The sequence below is a fragment of the Physeter macrocephalus genome, chromosome 6 (assembly GCF_002837175.3).
Source record: "Physeter macrocephalus isolate SW-GA chromosome 6, ASM283717v5, whole genome shotgun sequence".
Lineage (NCBI taxonomy): Eukaryota > Metazoa > Chordata > Mammalia > Artiodactyla > Physeteridae > Physeter > Physeter macrocephalus.
In genome coordinates, this window is record NC_041219.1 from 40,667,154 (window position 1) to 40,680,788 (window position 13,635).

A 13,635-nucleotide genomic window follows, 5' to 3' on the forward strand; every position below is an offset into this window, starting at 1 on the left:
CGTCCCCTGCATCGGCAGGCGGACTCTCAACCACTGCGCCACCAGGGAAGCCCAAGGGAGGTCTCTCTTTAAAATGCAAGCAGAAGGAAGGCGCAGCTCTTTCTTCCAACTGCTCTGTCAAGAGACCGAGCAGGATTCCTACTCCCCCCAAGGGGCGCTACCCTTAATGCTGTAGCCTGTCCCCTGCAGACAGAAGCCATCGGCACCTGTGCTATCCTGCAGACTCTCTGGGCCCTTTGGACAGGTGGAAGGGTAGCTCTTCTGCGATGTTTCTGCAGGACTGAGGGTTCTAGGAAATCAGGGAAATGAAAGGTTTGTTCGAAACTGTCACTCGGGCAACGGGCAAGTCAGCTGCCGCATCTGTTGTGTCCAACCTTGGAGTCACCTTGATGACTTCAGTGGTTGAAGCTACTGCTGCCCATCCCAGGCCCGAGGACCTCGGAGAACAGACCACCCACAAGAAAAAGGGAGACGGCCTCCACGGCACTAAGACGACGAAACACACTTACCAAGTGACTGAATGGACAAACAAACCAAGAGAGGAATCAGAGCCGGGAGACAGGAGCGGAACTTAAACTGAGTAAAGTAGGAAAAGGAATAAGCTGACTGCCCTGCCCAGCATTCCTGTCCTTGCATGTGGACACACAGGTCGATCACACGTGTATAAAAAGCGCATGGCACGTGGGAAGAGAACACTCTAAGCACACAGTTAGGGGCCAGCGGTGCTTTTTTTGGCCTTAAAATGGTCTAATGCCAGCGACAAGTGTCTGGGCCAGCAGCCCTGGCGCCTGGGTTCCCAGGAGCGAGAAGGGCTTCAGGCTCCCCCTCCCCCAGGAGGCGGCAGTGAGGGCCACTCACCTGAATGTGAAGAGGGTCCCCATGTCCAGCATTGACAGCAACTCTGCCTTCGACTTGGGGAAGGAGAGCCGGTAGCGCAGCGTCTCGAACGCAGGGACGATCATCACCTTCTTGGTGTTGGCAAGGTCGAGCTGGATGACAGACTTCCTGGAGAGTGGGCAGGAAGAGAGACAGGGTCCCTGTGACGCCAGGCAGAGGCCTTCCCCACGGGACGGAGTGGAGGTGGTTGGTACAGGGAGGGGTCAGCCTCTCGGGTTAAAGATGGGGGATCCGAGGCCCGGGGAGGCCAGGTGGCTGGTCCAACGCCACTCGGGAGCCCTGCTGTCTCTGGACCAGAGAGCGGAGTCTTCCTGGAGAGTGAACAGAGAGGCTGGGACCCTCCCTCACTTTCATAGTGTGTGCCCCTGTCAGAGCCAAGGGCAAAAGCCAAGTGTCTGGGACGCACAGGGTTTGGAGCTCTGCCTACTTGCTGGGTCCGCTGGGCCGGCCACACGCTCCTAGTACACCACTGGCCACAGGAGAGTTGGACAAAAAGCTAATGAGGTGATCACCAACTTGGGCGTTTGTGGGTCCCGTCTCTGTGACTCTTCAATCCTTTCACTCCTTCAGATCCTGAGCCTTCGAACTGGCCAGACACACCCCACGCAGCCAGCAACCACTGCGCCAGAGCTCTGCTATCCCTCATCCTCTCATTCACTCCTGGCCTTCTGCCCCTTGGAGACCCATGTCCTGCCTTCTGGATTCATCTGCCATGGCCCAGCTCTGTGGCCAACCTTTGAAAGAGAGAAAGGCCCAGAAAGGTCACAGTGCACGAGGCTTGTAAGGAACACAGACAGGATTTAAATCCTGGCTCAGCCACTTTGGGAGTCTTGCCATATTGTACAAGTGATTTAGCTTCTCACGACCTCAGGTTCCTCCCTAATATGGGGCAATAATAACTCGCCCCTGAGCTGCTGTGGAGACCGGACAAGGTAACAGAAATACTAGTACTGTTTGGTACACCTGGCACATGGCAGGCTGGAAGCGACAAATGGTCCCTATTACACTGCAGTGCTGTCCTATTCCCTGGCTTCACCTTCCAGCATCTCGTTGGCCGTGGCTTTGATACTTCGTGTGGGCTTCCTGCTCAGACCACTGACCCTCAGGTCTCAGGCCAGCCTGGGCTGTCTGCTCATTATCTCCGAGACAGAGAAAGCAGTCTCCCTTGGGATAATGCGAGGCATTGAAGGCGTTTTGCAAAAATACTGGAAGCAGCAGCCCTCCAGAGCAATACAATTGCTTACTGCTTAAAGTCACTTTTACTCAACAGGACTCTGAGCCTGTGCATACGCAGGGACTGGGGCTGGTCTGCAAAGAGCAGTCACCCCACAAGGACGTAACATGTTAGCCCTGGCCAGCGTGGGACAAGAACAGAGCGGCAATCCAGGAAGAACGGCAGCAGGGTTTGGAAGCAACAAATGAGGGGGAACCTGGGCCAGGTCAGGATAAGGACAGGTCTCGGAAACCACTCTTGGTTAAGGGGTCTCACCAGCTCCCAGTGCAAAGGTGGTGGTTGAGATGGGCTGGAAATTGACATGGGAATCCTCCAAATATCAGCTGCAGTTCACTCTTTATAATTATGCTTAAGTTAACTATACACCAATAATATATGGCCCTCATGTCACTATTTCAGGGGAGATTTATAAACAGTGACACCAAGATATGAGCTGTATGTAGCTGGTTGGAGGACCAGAGGTCTGAGTCACCCCGTTCTGGCCTGCATTTCTCTCTTTGTCTTCTCTGAGCAATGACTTTATACAAACACCCGAAGTTTCCTCACTGATGGCCTGGCATTCTCTTTCATATCAACCCTACATTGGACATGCGCAGAGCTGGAGCTCATTACCTTTCCCCCAGGAGAGGTATGTACCTTATTTACAGATATGGGTGTTAGGGATGGGACATATGGGTCTAAAGAATACCCTTGGATCAAGATGGCAAAGCCCCTGGAGGAAGGAGGGAAGATGTCCCAGCACTGATGGGTGGTTGCTATTCATTCAACCATCACCCAGCACCTACTACGTGCCAGGAGCTGTGCTTGGCACTTGGAAATACAGAACAAAACATCCAAAATCTCTTCCCACCTGGTGCTTACATTCTCATCTGAAATGTCTCAGGATGCTTAAAGCCCCAGGGCAAGTATCTCTAAATTGGGGCTCGAGACTGCCTTTGCAGCTAATTATTTGAAGATATGATTACTATGGAAATGGAGTGGGAGGCTAGGAGGGCTGAACTATGAAGGGAATGGTGAAGTGTACACACATACACAATAGATGTAGAGATCTATGAACATGGACGTCTCTACATAAACCCCAAATTACTATCACAGTCAAAGTTATTATAGAAGCCACTTCTTGGAATAGAAGATAATTCCGCCTCTCATGGTCCCTGTACATAGGGGCAGCTCTGAGCTATGCTGACACATGTGAAGCCCCGGCCAGTGCCGGGTGTTCAGGGGTAGACACTTGGGCTGAGCAAATTAGTTTCTCACTCTTGGAAATCTGAACAGATGCAGAGACTGGAGATCACAGAGCTGACTTGCACTAATATCAGGCAACACTCCAGAGGTTTCTGAACTTCCACTGCAGAGGGGCCCAGAGCTGCCCAGGGTTAATTATGGTCTCAAGTATTGGTTTTCCAAATCCTGCTTTGATTCCATAAGATAAACCATTCAACATTTTCCCCCCTTTGATTTCTTTTCAGTTGAATTAAGTGCCTAGCACTGGTTTCTGTTGCTTGCAACAAAACCACCAATATATTGCAAGGCCCAGAGTAAGCAGACCCAGTCAGCAGCATGCCCTACAAAATTGAGTCCTAGAAAACCTTACTTCCCTCTGCACAGAGAGCATCAGACTCTCAAGTGTTTTCTGCAAATTCCCTTTAATCTCGCTGAAACACAAAATGCCACGGAGATGGATTTGTCACTAGATAGGTCCGTTTCAGCCTCAGTTCACGGAGGCCTTGATGCTGATGTCCTGAATGGGTCTCATTATGAAGTTGTTTCAGCAACAAAGTGGTTTCAGGGCACCAACTCTGAGCACATCTGTTCCTTGAGATGGTACTGGCAGCCTGGGCTTTCCTGCACTGTGTCCTGCTGGCACATACTACCTTGGCTGGGCCTGCTGACCACCTGGAGTTGCATGGTCTGTGGCCATGCTCTACCTGGAAAGCGAGTCTAGCAGGGGATGGAGTGTTTCCAGTGCAGAATCTTCCAGAAGCAGGGGAGGGCAGGATGGCGAGGTGGGAAGGCTGGCCTGGGAGCCAAGAAACCTGCTTTCTGGAGCCAGCTCTGACCAGCTGAGTGGTTCTGGGTCGCATCATTCATCTCTCTGAGACTGGTTAACCTAGAGTATTCAAACTGAAGATTTTGGAAGGCAGTCTGGTACAGTAGTAACCAGGCAAACTTGGTTTCTAGCTGACTCCACCACTCCTCTTGGGCAAGTCACCTGAACCCTTCTGAGCCTCCGAGTTCATGCATGGGTTAAATATTCTGACGAGGAAAAGCACACGGTGCACGCAGAAGTGCTGGTGCAGTGCCTGGCACATACTAGGTGCCGACTACATACATGATGACTGCTGTTCCGGATGGTTAGTTTTATGTGTCAGTGAGGCTGGGCTGTGGTGCCCAGCTGGTTGGTCAAACAGTTGGTCCCGGCCAGGGCTTCACACGGGGAAGCACAGCTCAGAGCTGCCCCTATGTACAGGGACCATGAGGGGGGAATTATCTTCTATTTCAAGAAGAGCCTTCGATAATACCCCCACTTTGCCTTAGAAGCAGGCCTAGATGTTGCTGTGAAGGTATTCTGTGGATGTGATTAACATTTAGAATCAGCTGACTTTAAGGAAAGGCCCTTACCCTTGATAATGTGGGTGGGCCTCCTCCAATCAGTTGAAGACCTTAAGAGCAACAACTGAGCTTAACTGGGAAGGAAGGAATTCTGCCCCAAAACTGTCACATAGAGATCTGCCTGAGTTTCCAGCCTACTGACATGCTCTATGGATTTCGAACTCGCCCGTCATCACAGTTCCTTAAAATCACTCTCCAGCCATCTAACCATCCTATGGTTCTGTTTCTCTGAAGAATCCTGATTGATCCACTTGGCCTTGTCCAGGACCCCTTCAAAAATATTCACAAACCTACTACAACATTTTTGGACTGAAAGCTTGTAAAAGACACCCTCGGTATCTACAGAAGTAAATGAGAAACCTGCTGGTATAACAGAGCACGGCGAACGTAGTGACTCAGAGGCAGCTGGCACCGGGTTCAGGCCCTGCCTGCCACCCTCCTGTGACCTTGGCGACACTGTAGTCACAGGCTCCCCATCTGTAAAATGGAGGTAACACTCCTCTCTCACCAATCAGAACTGCTGTGAGGATGAAATAATCATTTAGAGCCAGGCACGCGCCTGACTTGGAATAACTAACAAATGAGCTTGCGCCCCCTTTCCCAGCTCAGCTTCCGGGTGGGCCCCGTGCAGGAGAAAGTACGAGGTCAGAGGGTTCAGAAAAGGCCACAAACTGCCCACAGCCAGGACAGATTTCTGGCTTGCCAGCCTGCCTGTCTATGAAAACAGAGTTTATTTGATTTCATCTCCAGCCAGCTCCCCGAGTCCTTCCTCACGTCAAGAACAATGCAGGTGTTTCTGACAGAGTAAATTCATCCCTTCCAGTCTGGCGGAGCCGACCTGGTAGCAAACCGTGAGCTGGGTGGTGTCTGTCTTCCAGGTCCCCCATCTCCTGTCCTATGCATCTTTTCCCCTCAGCCTCTCGTGCTAGTTTACTCACGTATGCAAATAGTTCATGGCCTTTTTTGCTGCCATCTGGTTAAACTGGTGACCAGGTTTGGGCCGGGGGGAGATGTGAGCAGCAAGCCTTCCTGTGCCAGTTGAGGGGACGGAGGTGCGCAGAGACTGCAGGCTTTCATGGGGCTTAGCGCTCAGTTGAAGAAACAGCACGAAAGGGTACACTGTTAGGCAGATGGGCTTCCTGATGCTTAAAATGACCAAACCTGAAGACTGACCCTGGCGGTTGACTGTGTATGCACAGACATGCATGCACGCGCACACACACACACACACACCCTCCCTCTCTTCCTCTCTCTTTAACTACATCCTTTGCCCTAGAGGCAAGTCTCTGTCACCAGGAAAACAGCCCAGGTTCCTGGCATGAAGAGATTACGGGAAAGTGTCTCAGAAATAAGAAACAGGGATGCACTGTGTGGTTCTAATGACGTCACCTCATCAGTGGTGAAGATGAGGGCTCTGAGGCTGGAAGGCTTAGGTTTGCAACCCGGCTGATTACTTAACCTCTTTGTTCCCCAGTTTCTGTCTATAAAGATGGGGATGGTGATCACAGCATTAATCTCAGAGGGTGTCTGTGAGGACTGAATGAGTTCCTATACATGAAATGCTTAATCCGTGCCTGGCAGGTGACAAGCACTGATGTGCGCTGGCCATCGGCCTGAGGGCCTGTCCCTCCTCTCATGCCAGCCTGACGGCGCTCACCCTGGATTTTCCCACTTTGCTCTTTCATTGGTTCCTCGCTTGTTCCACTCTGTGCCAGGCACTGTTGAAGCACCTGGGATACCCTGGTAAATAGAACTGGCAGAAGTTCCTGCCCTCGTGGAGCTGACATCTTACAGGTGGGGGACAGACGAGAAGAACAAATAGTGAATCACATAGTGTGCCGGAAAGTGAGACCTGCTGAGAGAGAACGGAGCTGGGTGAGGGGTGTTAGGAACGCCGGAGGTGGAGAATGGGTTGTACTTTTAAACAGGCAGGCGTCATGGAGAAGGGGATGTCTAAAACAAATTCCTGGAGTCAGCGAGGGAGCACGCCGTGCGGGGACCTGGGTTAAGGAAACAGCCAGTGCAAAGGTCCTAATGACACGAGCACAGTAAGGAACAGAGAGAGTACCTAGGAAGGGGACCAGAAAGGCCATGGGGGAGGCAGAGGGTGCTGCAGATCATAGAGGGCCTTGCAGATCACTGAAGGGTGTGGTGGGCAAGTGCCTCCCCCGCCTCTCCCCCAGTGATAACCACCTCCTAATCCCAGGAACCTGCAGCTATGTTACCTTACACAGCAAAAGGGACTCCGCAGATGTGACTAAGGATGCTGAGATAGGAAGGTTCTCCTGGATTATTCAGGTGGATTCAGTGTAACAGAGAGGATCCTTCTAAGAGGGAGTTAGGAAGCAGAGGCTGCAGTGATGTGGCCACAAGCCAAAGAACGTGGGTGGTCTCCCAGCAACAAGAAAACAGATTCTCCCCTAGAGCCTCCAGAGAGCAGCCCTGTCGACACCTTGAGTTTAGCCTCCACAGACCCTTTTCAGCATCCTTACAGCAGCAACAGAAAACTAATACAAAGGTCTTGAGATCTTACTCAGTGAGATGGGGAGCCACCAGGGAACGCTGAGCTGAGTGAGAGGATCTGTTTTCCGTATTAAAAGAATCACTCTGGGGCTTCCCTGGTGGCACAGTGGTTGAGAGTCCGCCTGCCGATGCAGGGGACGCGGGTTCGTGCCCCGGTCCGGGAGGATCCCACGTGCCGCGGAGCGGCTGGGCCCGTGAGCCATGGCCGCTGAGCCTGCGCGTCCTGAGCCTGCGCTCCACAACGGGAGAGGCCACAGCAGTGAGAGGCCCACGTAACGCAAAAGAAAAAAAAAAAAAAAAAAAAAAAAAAGAATCACTCTGCTGCTGTGTTGAGAGCCGACTGTAGTGTCGCCTGGGTAGAAGCTGGGAGGTCAATTACGAGGCCGTTGATGTAATACAGGTGCTGCCTTATGGGATGGCCAGATATTCTGATGTTTCAAGAGGAGCCTACTAAAACAATTTTCAATACATGTGGGGAATGGGTCTCTCTCAGGGGCTGCCAGTTTGAAGAGAGGCTGAAGAGTGAGAAAGAGAGTATGATCTTCCACATCAGACGATGCCGATTCTACCTCAATACCACTTCACTAATCATGTAATCATGGGCAATTTTCTTAACTCTGGGCTTTTGTTTCCTTATCCTGATGATAATAAATACTTCACAGGCTTGGTGATTAAGAGAACTGAGATAATATATTCATTAGCTAGTGGATATTTATGAAGCCAGACCAGAAATACTGAGTCCAGAGCTGGGTGAACAGATATAACCTCTGTCCTGACAGAGCCCAAAGTGGAGGGAGGGAGAGAGGCAGAAGCGCAGGCTCTCTGGTGTGGAACTTCCCATCACTGCGCTATGTCCTTTTCATTTTTTCATAGAGACAAAAAGTATACTAAAGGTTATTAGGCACTGAGCAGAAAGGGAATGGGAGTTATTGTTGAACGGGTACAGAGTTTCAGTTTTGAAGGCACAAAGAATTCTGGAGACAGATGATGGTGATGGCTGCAAAACAATGAGAATATTCTTTTAATGCCACTAAACTATACACTTAAAAATGTCTAGATGGGTTAAGATGATACATCTTTAAAAAGTTTTAATTTTATTGGAGTACAGTTTTATAATGTGTTAGTTTCAAGTGTACAGCAAAGTGATTCAGTTATACATATATTCATTCATTTTTAGATTCTTTTCTCATATAGGTTATCACAGAGGACTGAGTAGAGTTCCCTGAGCTATACAGTAGGTCCTTGTTGGTTATCTATCTTACACATGGTAGTGTGTGGGTGTTTATCCCAAGCTCCTGATTTATCCCTCCGCCTCCACCTTTCCCCTTTGGTAACCATAGGTTTGTTTTCCATATCTGTAAATCTGTTTTTGTAAATAAGTTCATTTGTACCTTTTTTAAAAAAAAAGATTCCACACATGAGTGATACCATGTGGTATTTGTCTTTCTCTGTCTGACTTCACTTAGTATGATAATCTCTAGGTCCATCCATGTTGCTGCAAACGGCATTGTTTCATTCTTTTTTTTATGGCTGAGTAATATGAATTATATATATATATATATATACCACATCTTCTTTACCCATTCATCTGTGATGGACTTTTAGGTTGTTTCCATGTCTTGGCTATTGTAAACAGTGCAGCAGTGAACGTTGGGGTGCATGTGTCTTTTTGAATTATGGTTTTCTCTGGATATATACCTCAGAGTGGGATTGCTGGATCATATGGTAGTTCTATTTTTAGATTTTTAAGGAAACTCCATACTGTTCTCCACAGTGGTTGTATCAATTTACATTCCTACCAATAGTGTAAGAGGGTTCCCTTTTCTCCACACCCTCTCCAGCATTTATTATTTGTCAACTTTTTGATGATGGTCATTTTGACTGGTGTGAGGTGATACCTCATTGTAGTTTCGATTTGCATTTCTCTGATAATTGTGATGTTTTTTTCATGTGTCTGTTGGCTATCTGGATGTCGTCTTTGGAGAAATATCTGTTTAGTTCTGCCCATTTTTCAATTGGCTTGTTTGTTTTTTTGACATAGAGCTACATGAGCTGTTTGTATGTTTTGGAGATTAATCCCTTGTTGGTCACTTCATTTGCAAATATTTTCTCCCATTCTGTGCGTTGTGTTTTCGTTTTGTTTATGGTTTCCTTTGTTGTGCAGAAGCTTTTAATTAGGTCCCATTTGTTTATTTTTATTTTTGTTGCTCTAGAAGATGGATTAAAAAAGATACCGTTGTGATTTCTGTGAAAAAGTGTTCTGCCTATGTTTTTCTCTAAGAGTTTTATAGTGTCCGGCCTTACATTTAGGTCTTTGATCCATTTCGAGTTTATTTTTGTGTATGGTGTTAGAGAATGTTCTAATTTCATTTTTTTTTACATGTAGCTGTCCAGTGTTCCCAACACCGCTTATTGAAGAGACTGTCTTTTCATTAAGCTACCATAAGATCCAGCAGGCCCATTCCTGGACCCATCACCTAAGAAGACAGAATTGGAAAGACACAGGCAGGGATATCTACACTGCACGGTATTACAAGAGACTGTCTTTTCTCTGTTAAATTGACCATAGGTGCATGGGTTTCTCTCTGGGCTCTCTGTCCTGTTCCATTGATCTATAGTTCTGTTTTTGTGCCAGTAACATATTGTCTTGATTACTCTGGCTTTGTAGTGTAGTCTGAAGTCAGGGAGTCTGAGTCCTCCAGCTCTGTTTTTTTTTCCTCAGGATCGCTTTGGCTATTCGGGGTCTTTTGTGTTTCCATATAAATTCAAAACTTTTTTGGTTCTAGTTCTGTGAAAAATGCCATTGGTTGAGCTGTGTTCTAAAAAGCAGAAGTGGGACTTCCCTGGTGGCGCAGTGGTTAAGAATCCGCCTGCCAATGCAGGGGACACGGGTTTGAGCCTTGGTCAGGGGAGGCGGTTCAAGGTATTTGCAAAATTTGGAAATAAGAAAGCATATAGGATTCAGGGGAACTGAATTTCTTAGAAAACACCTGGTACATTGTAAGTGGTCAATAAACAGTAATCAAAAGTGCTTGTATTTCTTCAACGTTTCAGTAACAAGCACTGTGCCAGGCACTTTATAGGCATTACTCCTTGAATCATTGCTGATATACTATGACATATGTACTAGTATTCCCAGTTTACTGAAGAAGACATTCAAACTCTGAGAGGTTAATTTGCCTTAAAACAACAAATGATGATGATGATAAAATCATCATTGTATAAATTAAGGCTGCACCAGTGTAGAAATAACCTGGAAAGATCAATAATCACAGGATCTATGTGGACCAAGTCTGTTAATGTGGTGACTTCGCAGCTAGAGCAATGAGCTTCTTGGAGCTCACGGATTAAGGCAGTTGGTGGGAGAGGTTAGGAAGGGGATGGAGGGAGATGGCAGGAGGCTGCAGCCTGCACGCTGATGTTCTTTACTGGCATCCCAATGGCGGATCCCACGTTGTAGCAGCTAACTGGGCAGAGGCCAGAACACAGGTAGCGTTTGGAGATGCAGAGACGGGCGCTGCCCTCCTGGCTTACTGAGCCTCCTGCACTGACTTTTTTTTTCTTTACCATCCACTAGCTTCTCTAACAACTACAGTCTGCCTCTGCCTCCTTGGATCAGGCCAAGGTTGGCAACGGCCCCTCACTGTCAAATCCAACAGACTTCTCCATTCTCATCTTTCTTGACATTTCTCTGCACTTGGTGCTAAAGACCACTCCTGCTGCCCTTAGCTTTAGAACAACGTCCCAGAATTCTGGAGAACATCTTCCCACCCTCTTGGGCTTTATTTTTTTTTTTTTTTTGCGGTACGCGGGCCTCTCACTGTTGTGGCCTCTCCCGTTGCGGAGCACAGGCTCTGGACGCGCAGGCTCGGCGGCCATGGCTCACGGGCCCAGCCGCTCCGTGGCATGTGGGATCTTCCCGGACCGGGGCACGAACCCGTGTCTCCTGCATCGGCAGGCGGACTCTCAACCACTGTGCCACCAGGGAAGCCCCCTCTTGGGCTTTGATCAGCGTAATTGTTTTCTGCATCAGCCCTCTTGATGCTGGTTACCATCTGGACACATCTTGTTGCCCCTACTCCCTGGGCAGGGATGGAGATCCTCACTCTCCAGACATGAGAGCTTCCACTCCTATAACAGAAGTGGTTGGGCTGATTTCTTTGTGTTGGTGCAGTGAATGGCTGAGGCTGGTGCTGACAAGGGACAAACTGCTCGGAACCATGGGGCCGAAGGCACTGGGGCTGCTGTCAGGATGCCAGGAGAGAATGAGACATCGGCTCTCTGAGCCTCAGATGTCCACAGCATCAAATGTCAGAGAGCCCATTGTTTAATCAACCCTGTGTTGTAAGGAATCCAAGTGATGCTCATACAAGTTCCCAGGACTCACTCACAGGAAACTTATATTACAAGGAATGGGAGGAGGGAAAGAAATTTGTGCTGGAGTGCGCGTCTGTTTCTGAAACCCCAGAACAGTATCACGCTTTCTCTTAAGGCTTTGTGTGCAGCCAATTAGAGAACTTTGCTTCTCTGCACCTCCCCTGCCCACCTCTGTTGGCCTTGATGTGTCCCCCTTGATGATGGGGCTACATCTTCTTTGGGACTGGTTCATCCTGGACTTTTCTTTTTTATTTTATATTGGAGTACAATTGTTTTACAATGTTGTGTTAGTTTCAGGTGTACAGCAAAGTGATTCAGTTATACATGATGATGGGGCTACATCTTCTTTGGGACTGGTTCATCCTGGACTTTTTTATTTTTATTTTATATTGGAGTACAGTTGTTTTACAGTGTTGTGTTAGTTTCAGGTGTACAGCAAAGTGATTCAGTTATACATATACGTGCATCCATTCTTTTTCAGATTCTTTTGCCATATAGGTTATTACAGAATAGTGAGTAGAGTTCCCTGTGCTATACAGTAGGTCCTTGTTGATTATCTATTTTATGTATAGTAGTGTGAACATGCTAATCCCAAACTCCTAATTTATCCCTCCCCACTTCCTTTCCACTTTGGTAACCATAAGTCTGTTTTTGATGTCTGTGAGTCTGTTTCTGTTCTGTAAACAAGTTCATTTGTATCATTTTTTAAGATTCCACATATAAGTGATTATCATATGGTATTTGTCTTTCTCTGGCTTATTTCACTTAGTATGATAATCTCTAGGTCCATGCATGTTGCTGCAAATGGCATTATCTCATTCTTTTTTTTTTTACAGCTGAGTAATATTCCATTGTATATATGTGCCACATCTTCTTTATCCATTCCTCTGTCCATGGACACTTAGGTTGCTTCCGTGTCTTGGCTATTGTAAATAGTGCTGCTATGAACACTGGGGTGCATGTATCTCTTAAAATTATGGTTTTCTCTGGATATATGCCCAGGAGTGGGATTGCTGGATCATATGGTAGTTCTATTTTTAGTCTTTTAAGGAACCTCCATACTGTTCTCCATAATGGTTGTACCAATTTACATTCCCACCAACAGTGTAGGAGGGTTCCCTTTTCTCCATACCCTCTCCAGCATTTATTGTTTCTAGATTTTGATGATGGCCATTCTCACTGGTGTGAGGTGATGATACCTCATTGTAGTTTTGAGTTGCATTTCTCTAATATTTAGGGACAGTGGGCATCGTCCTGGACTTTTTTGCTCACCAAGGATGGCGGGTGGTGGCAGTGGTAATAACACGCAGAGTGCCTGCTTATGTATCAGCTCTGCTAGGCTTGAGGTCAAGGATGAGCCTTGTTCATGGTTATGTTTCTAGCTCTGGCACTGTGTCAGGCACACAGCAGGCATGCAATAAATACGCAGGGAATGAAGGAATCAATTTGCAGTTGTCTTATGTGAGAGAGAGGGTGGTACTGTGAAGAGGGCCCTTTGGAAGCAACAGAGCTGGGTGGCAACTGTAGATCCGCCACTTAAATACATACGACATTCGATCAAGTTTATCTTTTGCATTTAAAAAATGATAACGTTTGTGATTTAAAAAGAACATTTGGGGACTTTCCCTGGTGGTCCAGTGGTTAAGACTCTGCACTTCCACTGCAGAGGGCATGGGTTTGATCCCTGGTTAGGGAACTAAGAGCCCGCATGCCAGCGCAGCATGGCCCAAACAAAACAAACAAACAACCAACCCAAAAAACATCTGTCAAGCACCTAGCACAACACCAGGTGCATGGAGGGTGTTTGTAAACATCTCTCTCCCTTCCTCAGCCTGCACAGGCTGCCTGCACCCTCGGATCCTCCCACGAGGCTCACGAGGTGTAGATGGGCACAGTTGGGGTGATCCCTATTTGAAGAGAAGGCTGAGATTCCCCCATACCTTTCTGATTTCGCCTTATTCCTGGAACTGTGTGGGCGCGATGCAAACAGA

General features: G+C 47.8%; 1 protein-coding gene across 1 annotated transcript in view; it reads right to left on the reverse strand.

Annotated features, from left to right (window-relative positions):
• LARGE1 (LARGE xylosyl- and glucuronyltransferase 1) overlaps positions 1 to 13,635 on the reverse strand; it is a 404,132-nt gene that overhangs the window by 6,099 nt on the left and 384,398 nt on the right. Inside the window, exon 12 of the mRNA XM_028490584.2 lies at positions 859 to 1,005. Within this exon, the coding sequence (XP_028346385.1) occupies positions 859 to 1,005 (147 nt within the window). The remainder of the gene's footprint in view (positions 1 to 858; positions 1,006 to 13,635) is intronic.